The sequence below is a fragment of the Salvelinus fontinalis genome, chromosome 1 (genome assembly GCF_029448725.1).
Source record: "Salvelinus fontinalis isolate EN_2023a chromosome 1, ASM2944872v1, whole genome shotgun sequence".
Taxonomy (NCBI): domain Eukaryota; kingdom Metazoa; phylum Chordata; class Actinopteri; order Salmoniformes; family Salmonidae; genus Salvelinus; species Salvelinus fontinalis.
The window spans coordinates 27,042,231-27,063,094 of NC_074665.1; the positions used below are offsets into that span (position 1 = coordinate 27,042,231).

General features: G+C 43.5%; 1 protein-coding gene across 6 annotated transcripts in view; it reads left to right on the forward strand.

Moving 5' to 3' along the window:
• Positions 1-20,864, forward strand: part of LOC129851477 (Golgi-specific brefeldin A-resistance guanine nucleotide exchange factor 1-like) — a 129,039-nt gene extending 108,175 nt beyond the window's left edge. For 4 of the 6 annotated variants that reach the window (XM_055918099.1, XM_055918056.1, XM_055918063.1 and 1 more), the window contains 21 exons: positions 29-154; positions 1,567-1,649; positions 1,866-2,102; positions 5,328-5,421; positions 5,513-5,689; positions 6,020-6,084; positions 6,281-6,404; positions 6,553-6,624; positions 6,742-6,836; positions 7,047-7,200; positions 12,254-12,479; positions 12,704-12,861; positions 13,096-13,342; positions 14,137-14,339; positions 15,329-15,479; positions 15,871-16,001; positions 17,225-17,326; positions 17,614-17,727; positions 17,969-18,152; positions 18,690-18,863; positions 18,986-20,864. In XM_055918099.1, the coding sequence (XP_055774074.1) occupies positions 29-154; positions 1,567-1,649; positions 1,866-2,102; positions 5,328-5,421; positions 5,513-5,689; positions 6,020-6,084; positions 6,281-6,404; positions 6,553-6,624; positions 6,742-6,836; positions 7,047-7,200; positions 12,254-12,479; positions 12,704-12,861; positions 13,096-13,342; positions 14,137-14,339; positions 15,329-15,479; positions 15,871-16,001; positions 17,225-17,326; positions 17,614-17,727; positions 17,969-18,152; positions 18,690-18,863; positions 18,986-19,260 (3,192 nt within the window). In that variant the 3' untranslated portion in view covers positions 19,261-20,864. The remainder of the gene's footprint in view (positions 1-28; positions 155-1,566; positions 1,650-1,865; positions 2,103-5,327; positions 5,422-5,512; positions 5,690-6,019; positions 6,085-6,280; positions 6,405-6,552; positions 6,625-6,741; positions 6,837-7,046; positions 7,201-12,253; positions 12,480-12,703; positions 12,862-13,095; positions 13,343-14,136; positions 14,340-15,328; positions 15,480-15,870; positions 16,002-17,224; positions 17,327-17,613; positions 17,728-17,968; positions 18,153-18,689; positions 18,864-18,985) is intronic. The other 2 variants (XM_055918071.1, XM_055918090.1) reach the window with 1 other exon arrangement.

Here is a 20,864-nt window from a genome sequence, read left to right on the forward strand (position 1 = left end):
ATTAGTGTGTCTTTCCCTGTGTGTGTAGAAAGTGAACGGCTCTCCCTTCATGACCAACGACGCAGGCTTCGCCCTGGCCTATGCTGTCATCATGCTCAACATGGACCAGCACAACAACAACGTGCGCAAGCAGAACATCCCCATGACCATTGAGGTAAACACACACACACTATTTATTTCCCATGAAAACTCGCTCACTATTTTTATATTTAAAATATATTTTATTGATATAAATGGAGTAAGTTTCTATTCCTACCAATTTAAGTTTTCTACTACTACAAAACAAAATCTTATCCAATCTTATTTTGTCTTAAGTTGAAATGTTCAGAAATGCACCTATAACCCACATATGTTAGATATGATCTGAATCACCTCTTATGAGCGCTTTGTGCCATGCAGCGATGGGTTTCACAAGAGGCCCTGTTAAGACCCTTTTAGACACCCTACATTTAGTATGTTGTGCTGGTTCTTCCGGACCCTCTGATGGTCTGAAGAAAGCCGACCTCCAGTAACAGCTGTGCCCAGTGGTGGTCTATGGGATTAGGTCATCCTGCTTAGTCAGGGGTGGAAGAAGTGAGGAGGGAGAGAGGACGTGACGGGAGGGGTGGGAGAAGTGAGGGGGGTGGGCGAGGATAGCGGGGGAGGACGGGAGGAGGTGTCCTGGCTCCCTCTCTCTGTGTGAGTGACAGCGCCTGAAGACTAAACACAAGTCCCATGGGCTGAGTTCTGAAGAGGCCTATGGTGGGCCATTCTCCCACACAAGACATACCCGATCCTCGGTTGCCATTTGCAATTGTGACCTTCGATAAGAAATTTTAGAGGGCAATGAAATTCCCACTGTTCAGTTTACTTACTCTCAACACAGTATATAACAGCACCGTAATTACGGATGAAAGTTCTTACGATGTGACCTATCCAATTGTCATACAAATGCCATGATACGATATTCTGTGAGGCTCATGGCAATAGTCGAAGATGCTATTGCTCTGAATTATACTCAGCTAGTGCATAGTGCAACATTGTAGCTCTTCAACAAACATGTCGGCGTGGAAACAGCTCTGCTGTCTCTGGCTGTCAGTCCCATGATTACTTGGCAGGCATCACGGCCAGCTGCTTTGTGTCTGTGGAGGCTATTGTTACCGTCGTCTGCTCCACGCCGACCCTGAGCCCTCGCTGTGTTTATTTCTCTGTCTGTCCATCCCGCTGCAAAGCATCTCGAGTTTCCCCTCTGGTTTACCTGCCATTAGCCAAAGCACGCAGCCAACCAGGAGCCTTGATTCGATCAGTCAACACACGGTGGATGTGTTTATTTGCTGTGGCTCTTGGCCTCGATCCTGTTTGACTAACACTACACCTAACCGTATTAAGTGACACATACGTTGGTAAAGCTTGGACCCCTACCCCCTTAATTATTGGATGCTCAATTAGCAAGAGCATTGCATGCCAAAGCATTGGATACCAGAGCCAGGCTAGCTGGCAGAGCTCCACAATGATTGGTGTGATGAGGGTGCCCTGATTCCCATATTATCAGTGTTAACTATCTTTCTTTTTTCCCCCTTCATGTAGCAATTCAAGAAGAATCTGAAGGGTGTGAATGGAAATACAGACTTTGATCAGGATATGCTGGAGGACATCTACAATGCAATCAAGTAAGCCATAGTCTTTTGTAGATCTTATATAGAAATGTTTGTGACGTACACACACACAAGATGAAGAAAATCAATCTTATTTCAAGAGGATGTACTTATTTGTTTCAGCGTTGGCACTTTGACAGTAAGTTATGTCTGGGTTTTTTCCCCATGTCAAACTACCCACCCTAGATGATCAAAGTTGCCTTAGCAATCATGGTATTCTCTGTCGTGTAGGAATGAAGAGATAGTGATGCCAGACGAGCAGTCTGGCCTGGTGAAGGAGAACTATGTATGGAACGTGCTGCTCCACCGGGGGGCCACCTCTGAGGGGGTCTTCCTCCATGTGCCCGCCGGCAGCTACGACCACGACCTGTTCACCATGACCTGGGGGCCCACCATCGCAGCCCTCTCCTACGTCTTCGACAAGAGCCTGGACGACACAATCATCCAGAAGGCCATTGCTGGCTTTAGGTACACTAGGCCTGCTCAGATGTGACCGACCGGCTCGATTCGGTCTTATGTATCAACATTTTAAATTGTGTTTTTTACATTGAATAAAAGTAGAGACTCAGAGATAGAAAATGGTATATCATACATTACAGTTGGGAAAGTACAATGGGAAAGTAATTCTGCTTTAAAAGTTGATAAATTTGTAATCTCACTTTTGAGAAAATTACCCTTTAATATTTTGTTACCTACTGGAAGAGCTCTTCTTTGTCTACACCCATTCAGCGTCGTTCACACCCTTTTAAGCTTTAGCCCCACCCATCTCTTTAAGGATTCACATGTGAGTCTATGTACTAAACAACCAAAGATTTCTAGACTAAAGGCTGGTTTATACTACGGGTGTGTTCGTAAATTTAATCTGGAGTGCCAGAGTGTGCTCTGGGCGTTCATCAATTCAGAGCGTTGCCAGATTGGCCATTTGTAAGTTCAGAGCGTTTCGCTCTCGGAGCTTCAGAGCGCACACCGGACGCTCTGGCCGAAAAGTACGGTTGATCCAAGCTTTCTGACCTGACAGCAGTCAAGCACCCAAGCTAACTTGTTAATGTTGGCTATCTTGCTAGCTGCTTCCTGACACAAATGAGAGAACAGCTCACTCTGACCATTTTACTTGCCCTAGCAGAGCTGGTTAGGCTGTTTTTATGTTATCCAGAGTAGAGGTCGACCGATTAATCGGAATGGCCGATTAATCAGGGACGATTTCAAGTTTGCATAACAATCGGAAATCTGTTTTTTTGGACGCCGATTTTGCCAATTTTTTAAATATTTTTTTACAACTTTATTTAACGAGGCAAGTCAGTTAAGAACACATTCTTATTTTCAATGACGGCCTAGGACCGGTGGGTTAACTGCCTTGTTCAGGGGCAGAACAACAGATTTTTACCTTGTCAGCTTAGGGATTCAATCTTGCAACCTTACGGTTAACTAGTCCAACGCTCTAAACACCTGCCTCACGAGGAGCCTGCCTAGTACGTGAATGCAGTAAGAAGCCAAGGTAAGTTGCTAGCTAGCATTAAACTTATCTTATAAAAACAATCAATCAATCATAATCACTAGTTATAACTACACATGGTTGATGATATTACTAGTTTATCTAGCGTGTCCTGCGTTGCATATAATCGATGCGGTGCGCATTCGCGAAAAAGGACTGTCGTTGCTCCAACGTGTACCTAACCATAAACATCAATGCCTTTCTTAAAATCAATACACAGAAGTATATATTTTTAAACCTGCATATTTAGCAAAAAGAAAGGTTAGCAGGCAATATTAACCAGGTGAAATTGTGTCACTTCTCTTGCGTTCATTGCACGCAGAGTCAGGGTATATGCAACAGTTTGGGCCGCCTGGCTCATTGCGAACTAATTTGCCAGAATTTTATGTAATTATGACATAACATTGAAGGGTGTGCAATGTAACAGCATTATTTAGACTTAGGGATGCCATCCGTTAGATAAAATACGGAACGGTTCCGTATTTCACTGAAAGAATAAACGTTTTGTTTTCGAAATGATAGTTTCCGGATTCGACCATATTAATGACCGAAGGCTCGTATTTCTGTGTGTTATTATGTTATAATTAAGTCTATGATTTGATAGAGCAGTCTGACTGAGCGATAGTAGGCACCAGCAGGCTCGTAAGCATTCATTCAAACAGCAGCAGCTCTTCCATTGCGCTATTTATGACTTCAAGCCTATCAACTCCCGAGATTAGGCTGGTGTAACCAATGTGAAATGGTTAGCTGGGTGCGCGCTAATAGCGTTTCCAACGTCACTCGCTCTGAGACTTGGAGTAGTTGTTCCCCTTGCTCTGCATGGGTAACGCTGTTTTGAGGATGGCTGTTGTCGATGTGTTCCTGGTTCGAGCCCAGGTAGCGGCGAGGAGAGAGATGGAAGCTATACTGTTACACTGGCAATACTAAAGTGCCTATAAGAACATCCAATAGTCAAAGGTATATGAAATACAAATCGTATAGAGAGAAATAGTCCTATAATTCCTATAATAACTTCAACCTAAAACTTCTTGCCTGGGAATATTGAAGACTCATGTTAAAAGGAACCACCAGCTTTCATATGTTCTCATGTTCTGAGCAAGGAACGTAAACGTTAGCTTTCTTACATGGCACATACTGCACTTTTACTTTCTTCTCCAACACTTTGTTTTTGCATTATTTAAACCAAATTGAACATGTTTGATTATTTATTTGAGGCTAAATAGATTTTATTGATGTATTATATTAAGTTAAAATAAAAGTGTTCATTCAGTATTGTTGTAATTGTCATTATTACAAATACATTTTAAAAATCAGCCGATTAATCGGCATTGGCTTTTTTTGGTCCTCCAATAATCGGTATCGGTATCGGCGTTGAAAATCATAATCGGTCGACGTCTAATCCAGAGTAGAGGTCGACCGATAATGATTTTTCAACACCAATACCGATTATTGGAGGACCAAGAAAAGCTGATACCGATGAATCGGCCGATTTTTATATTTATATATATATTTGTAATAATGACAATTACAACAATACTGAATGAACACTTTTATTTTAACTTAATGTAATACGTAAATAAAATCAATTTAGTCTCAAATAAATAGCTAGCCAACAGTACACTTTAACTTGAAATGAAAACGATTTTCTGACAAAATTAGAAACGTGTAATATCTGAAAATGTAGCTAGCTAGACTCTCTTACCCGTATACATGGATGGACGCTTCTCCCTCTGTCACGGACGCAATGGTTGCCCTTAGTTTGAAGATGTAACAGCCTTCCCTTTTCGACTCCGTCTGCATATTTGCAATCAAATGGCAACATTTTCTCCATCTCGTTAGCGATCATACTCTATTTCTACTGATTTCAAAACTTTTCTGTGGCTAAACCAACTAGGCTCGTAATTTAACAATTTTATTCGTATTTACAGATGGCCTACAAGTTTGTTATTAAGGCAAATGAAAGTTCACATGTTTCAGAAGGCATTTCTGCCAAAAAACTCATTTTGATTTAAAAAAAGTTTATGTTCAAATGGCTCTCCTGTGAAGTAGTGACGCACGACATACACCTAGTTTCCTGAAACGAGTCACAGATGGTTCTGGGCCCAGCGATGTGGCTTTGAGGAGATGCTGAAGAAGGGTCCCTTGGGGAAAGCAACGAATGAGAGCGAGGCTTGATGATCTGTTTCTCTCTCTCCTTTTAGGAAATGTGCCATGATATCAGCTCATTATGGATTCAGTGACGTTTTTGATAATTTGATCATCTCCCTCTGCAAGTTTACAACACTCAGCAGTGAGGTAAGTGCTTAATTTCAAATGTGGGAACCTTCGCATTTCAACTAGTGCACTAGAGTATTCTAACGTTTTCCACTGGATGGTTTCAATACAGTCGGTGGAGAACCTGCCCACAGTGTTTGGGAGTAACGGGAAGGCACAGATAGCGGCGAAAACAATGTTCCACCTGGCCCACCGGCACGGTGACATCCTGAGGGAGGGCTGGAAGAACATCATGGACTCCATGCTGCAGCTGTTCAGAGCCGAGCTGCTGCCCAAGGCCATGCTGGAGGTCAGAACTGTTTCGTTATTACTGACAATGGTCAGGGACAGGAGATTTACCTGACCTTGTTGTGACGTAACCAGAAAGGGTGAGCATTTTTTTTCCTGGTCAGGTTACATGGTCAGAAAAAACGAATGGCCTCAATCATGTTTATGTACCTTTGGAACATTCAAACCTTCCATTCATTTTGCTGGATGAAATGGTTCTCTGTTTGAATTTGGAAGACTGCGGACTCTTCTGTAAGACATTATGAATGTTCTACTGCCACCTACTGATATTAAACTAGACATGACTTCCTTCTTGAATGTCTGTGGCGTTTGTGTGCTTATGTCCATTCAGGTGGAGGATTTTGTGGAGCCAAATGGAACGATTTCCCTTCAAAGAGAAGAGACACCGTCAAATCGGTAAAAGTCACCTTAGAATCATGTCACATCATCTGTTTCGCTCAAATACCAGGCTGAGCTCTTTCACTTAAAAAAAACCTAGAGCTTTTCTGACATTTAAATCCAGTTCCATGTTGTAAAATGGGTGGCTATCATTAAACATGACATGTTTTTTTAACGTGTTTGACATCTCTATGTCTTCCTCCCTTTCTCCCAGGGGTGAGTCTGCGGTGCTGAGCTTTGTGAACTGGCTGACACTGAGTGGAGCGGAGCAGTCTGGTCAACGTGGGCCCTCTACTGAGAACCAGGAGGCCAAGCAGGCAGCCATGCTCTGTATCAAGGTACCAGAACTACAACACCCATCACCCCTTAGCCCACTGCTTTCTCTCTATCACACTCATCCAAATTGCCTCTGTTGATAAGTTCATATAGTGCATTACATTTTTTTATGAATAAAACATTTTGGGGTGGTTGTCACTCCCCCTCCAGCAATGTGACCCAGAGAAGCTGATCACAGAGAGTAAATTCCTGCAGCTGGAGTCTCTACAGGAGCTGATGAAGGTAATCATAACATTACAGGCAAATATTGTCTATGCATTGTCTGAATATTAATTCCTAAAATGCAGGGAGTATAAAACGGTCAAGTATTGTTTTCTAAGAACTGTTTCTTGTGGACAGGCCCTGATCTCAGTCACACCTGATGAGGAGACGTATGATGAGGAGGATGCTGCGTTCTGCCTGGAGATGCTGCTACGCATAGTCATGGAGAACAGGTACAGCCAGAGGGAAGAAAGGGTAGATTGTTTGCTTTGAGTCAGGGCCAGTGTGTTTTGTCCCACATCTGTCCATTAGGAATGACATCAGTCAAATCAGCTGTTTCAACATCAGGCTTTGTTATGCTATCGAGTCCTTATCATTTGTGTGTTTTTCTCTCTGCGTGTGTGTGTGTGTGTGCGTGTGCGTGTGTGTGTGTGTGTGTTTAGGGACCGTGTGTCGTGTGTATGGCAGACGGTGCGGGATCACCTGTGCCACCTGTGTGTCCAGGCTACAGAGAGCTGCTTCCTGGTGGAGAGGGCCGTGGTGGGCCTCATCAGACTGGCCATCCGCCTGCTGCGCAGAGAGGACATCAGCTCCCAGGTACACGCACACGAAAGGGGAAACCAAACTATCTAGGAGTGCATCGTTGCATTAACACAGAAATGATGCAGTGATAGCACTGAGTGATTGGATGATTGGACTGTTGATCCAATGAGTCTTACATCTGATGGACACACACACACAGCTTTGTTAGGTCAATGTCCTTTAACCATTGCAATTGGTCTTATCTGGCCTAGTCTTTAAAGCAATTAAAAAGGAGGCTTCAATTTGTTGTATAACAAGTCACAAAGGATGTTTCCTGTGATAGTTGTTTGCTGGTGTCAGATGTTTCTCTCAATTGTTGTATTTGCTCGGGCATCAAGGCACACAATGAACTACCTTACAGTCTGTGTTGATCAGTGGGACAATTTGATTATCCAGGTTTTAACTGGTCTAATCTTTTTTTCCAAGAGGGACTTGATGCCCTGGCCTGTAACCTCAATAGTGTTTATTATGTGACATTCCTATTGACCTTAAACTGCTATATCATTACAGCTTCTCTTGATTGCTTGAATACTTTTCTCAGCAATATAAAAAAAGAAAAATGGAATGTGGTCTACTTTACAACCCATGGAAAACCAAATAACTCACCAGAAAACACTTTCATGTCTAGTTATGGACTAATTATGCAAAGGTAGTTTACAGGTTGGTGGTACAAATATAATATTATGTGAGTTATTGTTATTTAACGTAAAAAAAAGACAACACGATTCAAAAATTTTGTTACTTGCTTCGTAAACGACAGGTGTAGACTAACTGTGAAATGCTTACCTATGGGCCCTTCCCAACAATGCAGAAAACAATGAAATAAATAAATAATAATAGGGGGGAGAGAAAAAATAGTAACACAAGGAATAAATACACAATGAGCAATGATAGCATGGCTATATACAGTACGAGTCAAAAGTTGGACACCTACTCATTCAAGGGTTTTTGTTTATTTGTACTATTTTCTACATTGTAGAATAATAGTGAAGACATCACAACTATGAAATAACACATATGGAATAATGTAGTTTTAAACACTTCAAAGTAGCCACCCTTTGCCTTGATGACAGCTTTGCACACTTTTGGCATTCTCTCAACCACCTTCATGAGTTAGTCACCTGGAATGCTTTTCAATTAACAGTTGTGCCTTGTTAAAAGTTAATTTGTGGAATTTCTTTCCTTAATGCGTTTGAGCCAATCAGTTGTGTTGTGACAAGACAGGTTTGGTATACAGAAGATAGCCCTATTTGTTAAAATACCAAGTCCATATTATGGCAAGAACAGCTCATATTAGCAAAGAGAAACGACAGTCCATCATGACTTTAAGACATGAAGGTCAGTCAATCTGAAAATTGTCAAGAACTTTGGAAGTTTCTTCAAGTGCAGTTGCAAAAAACATCAATCGCTATGATGAAACTGGCTCTTATGTGGACTAACACAGGAAAGGAAAACCCAGAGTTCTCTCTCTGCTGCAGAGGATAAGTTCCTTAGAGTTAACTGCACCTCAGAAATTGCAATCCAAATAAATGCTTCACAGAGTTCAGGTAACAGACACATCACAACATCAACTGTTCAGAGGAGACTGTGTGAATCAGGCCTTCATGGTCGAATTGCTGCAAAGAAACCACTACTAAATGACACCAATAATAAGAAGAGACTTGCTTGGGCCAAGAAACATGAGCAATGGACATTAGACCGGTGGAAATCTATCCTTTGGTCTGATGTGTCCAAATTTGAGATTTTTGGTTCCAACCGCTGTGTCTTTGTGAGACGCAGAGTAGTTGAACGGATGATCTCTGCATGTGTGGTTCCCACAGTGAAGCATGGAGGAGGAGGTGTGATGGTGCTTTGCTGGTGACACTGTCTGTGACTTATTTAGAATTCAAGGCACACTTAATCAGCATGGCTACCACAGTATTCTGCGGCGATATGCCATCTGTTTTGCTCTTAGTGGGACTATCATTTGTTTTTCAACATACAATGACCCAACACCTCCAGGCTGTTTAAGGACTATTTGACCAAGAAGGAAAGTGATGGAGTGCTGCATCAGATGACCTGGCCTCCACAATCACCCGACCTCAACCCAATTGAGATGGTTTGGAATGAGTTGGACGGCAGAGTGAAGGAAAAGCAGCCAACAAGTGCTCAGCATATGTGAGAACTCCTTCAAGACTGTTGGAAAAGCATTGCAGGTAAAGCTGGTTCAGAGAATGCCAAGAGTGTGCAAAGCTATCATCAAGGCAAAGGGTGGCTACTTTGAAGAATCAAGCATTTTGATTTGACACTTTTTTTTGGTTACTACATGATTCCATATGTGTTATTTCATTGTTTTGATATCTTCACTATTATTCTACAATGCAGAAAATAGTAAAAATAAAGAAAAACTTTTGACTGGTACTATACATGGGGTACCAGTAGTGAGTCGATGTGCAGGGGTAAGAGGAAATTGAGGTAGATACACTGAACAAAACCATAAATACAACATGTAAGGTGTTGGTCCCATGTTTCATGAGCTGAAATAAAATATCCCAGAAATGTTCCAAAAAGCTTATTTCTATCAAATTGTGTGCACAAATTTGTTTACATCCCTGTTAGTGAGCATTTATCCTTTGTCAAGATAATCCATCGACCTGACAGGTGTGGCATATCAAGAAATTGATTAAACAGCATGATCATTACACATGTGGACCTTGTGCTTGGGACAATAAAAGGCCACTCTAAAATGTGCAGTTTGTTCACACAACACAATGCCACAGATGTCTGAAGTTTTGAGGGAGCGTGCAATTGGCATGCTGTCTGCGGGAATGTCCAACAGAGCTGTTGCCAGAGAATTTAATGTTCATTTCTCAACCATAAGCCGTATCCAACGTCATTTTAGAGAATTTGGCAGGACGTCCAACCGGCCTCACAACCAAAGACCACGTGTAACCACGCTAGCCCAGGACCTTCACATACAGCTTCTTCACCTGCAGGATCGATCGCCTGAGACCAGCCACCCAGACAGCTGATGAAACTCTAGGTTTGCACAACCGAAGAATTTCTGCACAAACTGTCAGAAACCGTTTCCGGTTAGCTCATCTGCGTGCTTGTCATCCTCACCAGGGTTTTGACCTGACTGCAGTTCGGCATCGTAACCGACATCAGTGGGCAAATGCTCACCTTTGATGGCCGCTGGAAAAGTGTGCTCTTCATGGATGAATCCTGGTTTTAACATTACCGGGAAGATGACATATGCAAGGCATGGAGTGGGCGAGCGGTTTGCTGATGTCAACGTTGTGAACAGAGTTCGAACACAATTGCATTTTATCAATGGCAATTTGAAGGCCAATTGTGGTGCCATTCATCTGCCTCCATCATCTCATGTTTCAGCATGATACTGCACAGTCCCATGTCGCAAGGATCTGTACACCATTCCTGGAAACTGAAAATGTCCCAGTTCTTCCATGACCTGCATACTCACCAGATGCTCTGGATCGACGTGTACAACAGCGTGTTCCAGTTCGCACAGCCATTGAAGTGGAGTGGGACAATTAACTTTTTGTCCTGAATACAAAATGTTATGTTTGGGGCAAATTCAATACAACTCATTACTGAGTACCACTCTCCAAATGTTCAAGCATAGTGGTGGCAGCATTGTGTTATGAGTATGCTTGTAATCGTTAAGGACTGGGGGAGTTTTTCAGGATAAACAAATAAACTAGATAAGCACAAGCAATATCCTAGAGGAAAACCTGGTCTCCCAGACACTTGGAGATGAATTCACCTTTCAGCAGGACAATAACCTAAAACACAAGGCCAAATGTACACTGGAGTTGCTTACCAAGAAGACGGTGAATGTTCCTGAAAATCTATGGCAAGACCTGAATGTTTTTCTAGCAGTGATTAACAACCCATTTTGAAAGAGCTTGAAGAATTTTGTAAAGAGTACTGGCCAAATGTTGCACAATCCAGGTGTGGAAAGCACTTAGAGACTTACCCAGAAAGACTCACAGCTGTAATCGCTGCTAAAGGTGCTTCTACAAAGTATTGAGTCAGGGGTGTGAATACTTATGTAAATTAGATATTTCTGTATATAATTTTAAATACATTTGCAAAAATGTCTAAACATGTTTTCACTTTCATTATGGGGGTATTGTGTGTAGATGACTGAGATTTTTTTTTATGTAATCCTTTTTGAATTGAGGATGTAACACAACCAAATGTGGAATAAGTCAAGGAGTATGAATACTTTTTGAAGGCACTGTACTGTATTTGTGGGTAGAGTCCAGTGTGTGGGTGTGCATAGTCAAGAAGTGTTAGTACAAAAATGGTCAATGCAGATAGTATACCAACTAGTTATCCAGACTATTTAGTAGTCTTATGGCTTGTGGGTAGAAGTTGTTCAGGAGCCTTTTGGTCCCAGATTTAGTGCTCCGGTACCGTTTGCGGTGCGGTAGCAGAGAGAACAGTCTGACTTGGGTGTCTGGAGTCTGACCATTTTTAGGGCCTTCCTCTGACACCACCTGGTATAGAGGTCCAATTGATTTGTGTCTTATGTAGAGCGTTGTCTACGGTTTAGCAAAAAGTGTCTTGTGATTCAGAGTTGCGTCTGTTTAGCAAAAGAAGTGTCCCGCATTTGCATTTAGTGTGAAAAGGATGAGAAATTACTAACTGTTGTGCAAAAGAGGTTATTGTTTTGGCCATGTGGATCCCAGTTTTCCAGTGTTCAAGCAATCGAGAAACTGTAAATGGAGCACTATCTTTTGCTCCCCTTTCTCAATCTTATCTCTAACCCAGATGGACATTGTTACGGTAAACTAATAGTGTATTCTTCTTCCTTTTGCTTCCCCACAATGTATTTGTCACAAATCCTACATTTGTTCGTCTAATCTTGTTGTCCCTTCAAACGTGCAGTGAGACCTAGCAGAACTGTGAGACCTAAAACTGTCATTATATAAATTGAACTTTGTTTGTAAGGAACATACTTCACTTCCTTAATCGGTGAGATTGAGGTCGCAGCCAGTTCAAGCAGTTGGTCTTTTAAAGTGACCGCGTCCCCTTAACCCCTCTGCCCCCCCATCTCTAGGTGCTGCTGTCCCTGCGTCTCCTGCTGATGATGAAACCACACGTCCTGGCCCGGGTTAGCCGGGAGGTGGCCTATGGCCTCCATGAGCTGCTTAAGACCAACGCTGCCAACATCCACTGCACAGACGACTGGTTCACCCTTTTCTCCCTAATCGAGTGCATCGGGGCCGGGATCAAACCCCCCGCCTCCTTCAGGGTCACCTCCACTACCCCAGACATCGACACAGGTCAGCCTTTTACTTACTTACACACACCATCACGTGGAATGGTAGGCTACATTGTTGTCCTTAGCTGCTGAGAAAAAAAATCTACAAGTTTATGGTCAATTGTATTGACTTTATACAAACAGTTGAGCTGTTGTATTACAGGGCACACATCCACATTTTTAAGTGGTGCGTTTTTATGTCTGCTAAACTGTTGTTTTCATGTCCCGTTTCCACCTTTGTTCCAGGTGCCCAGTCGGACAGTGAGCTGTCGTTCCACCACCCCAGTGAGGTGAGTCTGGACCGGGGGTACACCTCTGACTCTGAGGTCTACACGGAGCACGGAAAGTCCAGGATGCACCGCTCTGTCACTGACGTGGACGTGACCAGCAGCGGATGGCTGGTGGTATGAGCCCCCACCTACACACACTTCCACGTCACGGGCACACGCTTTTCTTTTAAGTGCTCAGACGATCAATTCCAGAGATCGTCATAGCATTGATACTATTTTACGCTGCTTATTGTGGAAGGCCCGAGAGTAATAGTGAAACTCGTGTGTTATTTTGTCATATCAATGTCAGTCAATACTCTCAATGCCTCAACATACGGCACATCTCACACAGTGTGTTTATATTGGCAGGTTGGGAAAGACGACCTGGACATCAGCAAGGTAGCGGCTTCTGGCTCCAAGACCCTGCTAAACCCTCTAGTGAACCAGTACAGCCTGACCCTGGGTCAAGACATGGGTTTCCACGACACCAAGTCTCTCATCAAGTGTGTGGAGTCCCTCTCCTTCATAGTACGCGACGCTGCACACGTCACCCCCGAGAACTTTGAGCTGTGTGTCAAGGCCATCCGGGTGTTTGTGGAGGCCAGCCTAAACGGAGGTATGGCTTTCTGTTGACTGACATAAATACTTGTTTGAGGTTCATTTTGTATTCTGTCTTTCCAAAGTGTTTTTAGTTTTTTCATAACAACTAGAAATCTTCCAACAATGAATTCGGCATTGTATTTGCCTTTCTTTCCATCAATGCTGTTTTCCAAGCTAACACATGTCATCAAACTATGCTTGAGTAATTTAAGCTTTGACAGTTTGCTATTTTTGGTGGTTAGTCTCAAAACCCTTTGGAAAGGGATCCAAAGGCATGCCTATAGAGTGACTAACCTGCTTCCTCCACACCAACCCTCTAATTGAGGACTGTATCACTTCCCTTCTCCCCAGCAACAGCAGTCTGTTAGTGATCTAGATTGATTTGATTTGATCTAGAAACGACTAAAGTAAAGCCGGGATTACAGTGGAAGGTGGTGCTGGTGCACTCTGCAGGCATGGCACCACTGATAGCCTTTTCATTTCTCCCAGTGCTCCAGGCCCTTAGATACTTGCTGTCAACACGGCTTTACACACTTAATAATAAAGTTTGGTCGATCAAGGACCTCAGTTAAGCACAGCGCTTATCTATATGGAAGCTAATGGAAACCACACAGCCCTGAAACCTGCTATTACTCAAAGTTGATATAGCCTTTTGTTGCCTGGTTTAACATAAAAGGAATGCATTTTTCCCCAAGCGCTAAGTCATACCCGTCAAAATATGACATCTGTAGAAATATAAATTAAGATAATTATTCAGGATATATCTGTAACAATGGCTACAACTGTCTCTCCATCTCCACTGACCTACAGGCTACAGGACCTATAAGAAGAAGAAGAACCACAAGTACGACTCCCAGAAGTCCCGTGTGAGGAGGAAGCCCCGGGACAAAGAGGGGGCATCCCGCCGCGCCAAGGCCTCCAACCAGAGGCTTTCCCGTTCCCATAGCGACGACGAGGAGGACGAGGGGGTCCCTGCCAGCTACCACACGGTGTCATTACAGGTTAGTCAGGACGTAAGTACCACAGCCCTCTTTCCCTTCTACCTTGATCTCAGAGCTCAGGGGCTCCTTTCGGTTGGATGAAATGTTCAGAACTATACAACAGACGTGATTGTCTGTTCTACACAATATAATTATCTCTCTGAACGTTCTGTAACGTTGTGCCCTCCTGAATAAGCCCCAGGTTTGCTCTCAGGTGTGTGGGGTGGAGGTGGGGTTGCGGGGAAAGGTGGGAATTTTGGGAGATTTCAGCTGTCTTTTCTCTCTCTGCATACTCAATTGAGACTGAGGGCTGAGTGACAGACTATGGTTGTCATGGCAATTAAGCAATGTTCTGGCGGTGTTTAATCCTATTCGGTGACGATACCACTATCGCAATATTTTTCCCTTGGCAAAAAATTCAAACACAAAGCAGACCAAACTCTTTGGTCTGTTAAAAACCGGCTGTATGTAAAATATTGTAAATGTGACTCTGGATGACAACATAATGATGTTTGTTTCCAGCATTAAATCTGCTTTGCGTTTTGTTTCCTTGCCACGGCACTAACAAGTATCGCGATACTGGTATCATCCCGGCCCTATATGAGTGAGTCAAAGTTACGTGATCTGTCAGCAATAACTGCCATCTCTTTTCAGAACTCATTTGGCACGAATCAGGTATTCACGCTCAGACGACTGACACTAATATTAAGCTGCATTTAGACAGGCAGCACAATTCTGATCTTTTTTCCCACTAATTGGTATTTTGACCAATCACCTCAGATCTTTTCACATTATATCGTTTTCAGATCTGATTGGTCAAAGACCAATTGGTGGGAAAAAAGATCATAATTGGGCTGCCAGTCTAAACGCAGCCATAGATATGTAAATATACTGTAGTATGTGTCTTGGAGCCAGCAAGACAATACAGACATTAAGTCATACAATCGTGTTTTAGAATCAAGCTGTAATTAGATTAGCAATGACCACATTGACATGGAGTTCCGTGTTTCCCCCTGGTTCAGCTGTTAGATCTGATGCACACGCTGCATACGAGGGCCTCCGGCATCTACAGCTCCTGGGCAGAGGAGCAGCGCCGCCTGGAGCCTGTAGGGAAGAAGATTGAGGCCGACTCCCAGACACTGTGGACCAGCTGCTGGTGCCCACTGCTCCAAGGTCAGAGACTTTATCCCCATTGCTATCATTATAACCTATTTAAATAAAGGCACCTCTAAACTTTAATAAACACAATTTATCATTGTTTCGTAGTCATTGGAGGAATGTTTTAAGTGTCAATGTGTGTTATTTTGTGAAGCCAAATGCTCATTTCCTGTTTTCGTGGACAAGGTTTTCACATGTTAATATTTTTTTTGCTAATATTGGAACTGATAACTAATATTTGGAGATTCATCTAAATATAAGCTTGAATGTAAAAAATAACTCCCTAGGTCCCCTTAATTCACTGATGACCCCTGAGAGAATGGACTTAGTGGACTCAGTGATCTTGTTCTCGTTCCACTATAGCCAGTCTTAGCTCAAGTGTCCATACATTGTGTGAACCCTATAGGGATAGCCTGGCTGTGCTGCGACGCCAGGAGGCTGGTGCGAATGCAGGCCCTGACCTACCTCCAGAGGGCACTGTTGGTCCATGACCTGCAGACACTAGATGCTGTGGAGTGGGAGTCCTGCTTCAACAAGGTGAGAGGAGGATGCTGAACATAATTTTCCACATTCTAGGAGGACCACTGGAAATTGGTGTGCGTATGGGGAATAGTGGGTCACAAGAATGGCTGCTGAATGGTTCCTCTGAAAATAGACGATTCATTAAAAGAGTAGGCACTTGAGGCCAAATCCTAGCTTCTATGGCAAATAAGTATTATGGAAAAATCTCACGTTCTAAAATAAGTGGGAAATACAGTGCCTTCGGAAAGTATTCAAACCCCTTGACTTTGACCCCCCAAAAATTACGTTACAACCTTATTCTAGAATTGATTAAATAAAAAATGTTCCTCAGCAATATACACATAATGCCTCATTAAAGACAAAGCGAAAACAGGTTGTTAGACATTTTTGCAAATGTATATAAATAAAAAAACAAAAAAAGATTATCTGGTCTGATGAAATCAAGATTGAACTCTTTGGCCCGTATTCCAAGCATCACGTCTGGAGGAAACCTGGCACCATCCCTATGGTGAAGCACGGTGATGGCAGCATCATGCTTTGGGGATGTTTTTCAGCGGCAGGTACTTGGAGACTAGTCTGGATCGAGGCAAAGATGAACGGAGCAAAGTACAGATCCTTGATGAAAACCTGCTCCAAAGCGCTCAGGACCTCAGACTGGGGAGAGGGTTCAAATTCCAACAGGACAACGATCCTAAGCACACAGCCAAGACAACGCAGGAGTGGCTTCGGGACAAGTCTCTGAATGTCCTTGAGTGTCCCAGCCAGAGCCTGGACTTGAACCCGATTTGAACATCTCTGGAGAGACCTGAATATAGCTGTGCAGCGAATCTCCCCATCCAACTTGACAGAGCTTGAAAGGATCTGCAGAGAAGAATGTGAGAAACTCCCCAAATAAAGGTGTGCCAACCTTGTAGCGTCATATCCAAGAAAACTCAAGGCTGTAATCGCTGCCAAAGGTGCTTCAACAAAGTACTGAGTAAAGGGTCTGTATACCTAAGTAAATGTCATATTTCAGTTTTTTATCTTTAATACATGTGCAAAAAAATTCTACAACCAGTTTTTGCTTTGTCATTATGGAGTATTGTGTGTAGATTGATGAGGGGGGAAAAACTATTAAAACAATTTTAGAATATGGCTGTAACGTAACAAAATGTGGAAAAGTAAAGTGGTCTGACTGTCTAATCTGAGCGTTGTCAGTGTTAACTGTGTTTTAAGTACTGTGTACTGTGTGCTCCCAGGTGCTGTTCCCCCTGCTGACCAAGCTTCTGGACAATATTAGCCCTGCAGACGTGTGTGGCATGGAGGAGACCAGGATGAGGGCTTGCACCCTGCTGTCAAAGGTCAGAGTTCAGTCAACACACAACAGGCATCCATTTCAAAGTGTGAAATCTGATATTTTGTCAGACTGTGTTCAGACCACAGGTTTAGACTCTCCTACAACTGTCTGTTGCCTTTGGGGTGTTATTTTTTGTTGTTGTTGAGAAGTTGCCATAATTTGCTAAATCCTTCTACTGTCTAGCACTTCTCATCTGCCTGAACAGCGATAGTATAATATGCTGTGTGCCTGTCTACCCATGCCATCTCTGCATATCTCACTGTTGCTCTCCATTGCTCTGCTCTCCCCTAGGTGTTCCTGCAGCACCTCTCTCCTCTGTTGTCTCTGTCCACCTTCGCTGCCCTGTGGCTCACCATCCTGGACTTTATGGACAAGTACATGCACGCTGGCTCCAGTGACCTGCTGGTAAGGATGTCTGCTGTTACACAGTAGCGCGTGTCGATTTCAACTCCTATTAACGCAGGTGCTTCTAATCTGAGTGGTAAACTCAAAGGAGGGCACACAAAAAGAAAGAAAAACAAATACTGGTCTTTAAGTAATAATTCATGTTTATTCCTATACAGCTCATTTCAAGCAGTGTTTTTTCCACATCTATGTGTGTGATTGCATGGCTAATTGGCTGGTTGTTATCACCCCCTCCCCCCAGCTGGAGGCCATCCCAGAGTCTCTGAAGAACATGCTGCTGGTGATGGACACAGCAGGAATCTTCCACAGCGCTGACTCTCGTACGGGATACTCTGACCTGTGGGAGATCACTTGGGAACGCATCGACTGCTTCCTGCCTAACCTCCGGGAGGAGCTCTTCAAACAGACAGTCATACCACAACCAGGTACTGGACCGCAAACCTGCTTCTATTAAGGCCCTGTTTTCTCAGAATAATACTCTGCTTTGAGTGTTAACAAGGTAGGTTATCTGGATCTGTATTGGCAGTACAGCATTTACTGCGATGCGGCCTCTGCAGTAGTCAGGGCCTCCATACTTCTTGCGCTTCGCGGAGCATAGCTGTTGTGAAGGAAGTTGTCAAGGAAGTGAGTTGTTTATACAGGACATACCGCCCCCACCTACCGTCAACCAATCATGTCAATGGGGAGCTATATGGAAACCTTACAAAATGTGGGATGCACATGGCGATGCAATACGGAGCTTGATTTGGCCTCTGCAGGCCTACGGAGGCTCCGCGTTTGCATCACACCCTCCGTACGGAGCCTATGGACCGCATTTTCCCGGATCAAGCATAAATCGGATTTTCGAAAACACAGCTTACATGTTTTTCATGATTTATACTTAGTCTTGTTTCAGTGTTCTGCTATATACATCAATGCTAGATCTCTGAAATGTAATGGCTGTATGTGCTCTGTGTCCATAGATCCTCCTCCTAGTCCCCCAGTGGAGCTTGTCCAGCTGGCTGCCCCCTGCCCCCCAGCCTCGCCACCCCCAGCTCAGGCCCCATCTCCTGTGCCAGTGCCTGCTGCCCCCACAGAGCCAAAGACCTCCAGCAGACCAGTGTCGCCCCAAGGTCCCCCACCACCTAGTACCAACGGTAACCATGTTAACGTGGCCAGTCAAAGAAGACATCTGGCCAACGCCAACGATCAATTTAGTCAATGTCAGTTTCATAGCCAGCAATCAGTGAATTAATCAATGTCCTCTCTTCTCTTCCAGGAACAGACAGATCATCTCCAGTGCCCCCGTCGACTCCCCCCATGCCCACCCCAGTGAAGATGTCTCCCCAGATCTCTAGCCCACTGATCCAGTCCCCCACAAGTCAGTCCCCCCTCATCCTGCAGCCCCTGGCCTCCCATCTGCAGGTGGGGGGCGTGCCCCCTATGTCCCTCCCCATTATCCTCAACCCCGCCCTCATTGAGGCCAGTTGCCCTGTCCCCCTGCTCCCCGCCCCCCACCCCACTGACCATAGTGACACCCTGCAGGTCAAATAGAGCCACCATAGCCCTATGCCTACTCTTACGGGGGGCACTCCATCCCCCACCTGTCCCCTAAACAACATAGCTTTCTCCTTAGGCTCTGCCCCCCTTCACACAGGGGAATAAACTGTCTGTGACACGCAGAGAGAGACCCTGGACATCCATGGTCACCTCTCAGACGACACTAAACAACAGACACATCTAGCTTTGAAGTCTTATCTAACATCCTGGGGCCTGCTGTCCTTCAATATTCACTTATTCGGCAGACATTTTTTGGAACTCCGTCGGGGTCTCAAATTACTTTTGAGAGTTAGATTAGTAGAATACACAAGGTGCAAGTTTGAAAATTGGTTGTGCATTAGCAGTTTTTCTCTTGTTTTGTCAGTCACTCCAATTAGCCATGTCGTCTAACAATTTTTTGATTGGTAAATTAGTCTAGCCAGTTATCTAAACTTGTAGTAATCATGGCCAAATACTGACAGGGCACTTGCCCAGGGGCCCTGACTTCTAGGGGGCCCACAATTTTTTTGATTTTGTTAGTCACTCTCACTCAGATATCATTAACATGGCAAAATGTGTAGAATTGCAGGAAATTGGCTTTAAAACTGCTAAAATGTCTCTCCATCCCATGGAAAAATGGGAAACAATTGCAAGGAAATAAGCTTTAAAACAGCAAAGTCAGTAGAATTGCATGAAATGTATGGCAAAAATGTCTATTCCCCATGGCAAAATGTATAGAACTGCAGTAAACTTGCTTTAAAAATGCTAACATTTTTCTCTACACCCCATGGCAAAATGTTTTCCAGGAAATTACTTTAAAATATATTTTTCTCCACCCTCAGGGGGTGGGGCACAAAAAAAATGGCCCGCTTGGTGGGGGGGCCCCCCAACCAAATCTCGCTTAGGGCCCCCAATAGCTAAAGTTTTGCCTGAGTATGCCTGTGCTTAACATTAATCTAGAGGTTCTGCCAGGAACAAAATCATAGTGAATAACTTATTTGGGTTTTAGGTACTGCATGTTGTTTACTGAATAGGATGTAAACAGATTAATTTACTCCAGTCAAAGTGTCAGGGCACTGTCTTAAAACAGAAACAGACTTATATCATAACTATTTTATTGGAGGGTCGAAATGTAAGTGTACAGTAATATAAAGCATACATAGTTTCTATATTTCCAGTATAAAATTGTGTCAGAGGTTAGAAATTAGCCTACAAGTTGTCACAATCTTGTTTGCAAATTTTTATTACAATGGCCCTAAAACACAAAAGAACAAAGATATGTTTTAAAACGACACTTTATGTACTTTAAATAATGTAATACCCAAGCGGGACAAAGGTGTGCATGGTTTGGCTTGGAAAGATGGATTTGAGATGCTGCCATTGCTAACAAGGGCAGCACCTAGAACATTCCGAATGTGACAACTGGTCTGGCCTGGGTGTGGTTGGTTCGCTGTGTTCTGTGATGGTGGAACTCTGTACGTGTCAGCTTTTGTCGATCAGGTTAGGAGAGTTTAATAGTAAGGTCTTAATGAGATTATTTAATGGAGTACAATATTGCCTTTTGTCATTTGTATCCGGGTGTGTTTGTCACGTTTGTGTAATAAATGTTTTGTCACATA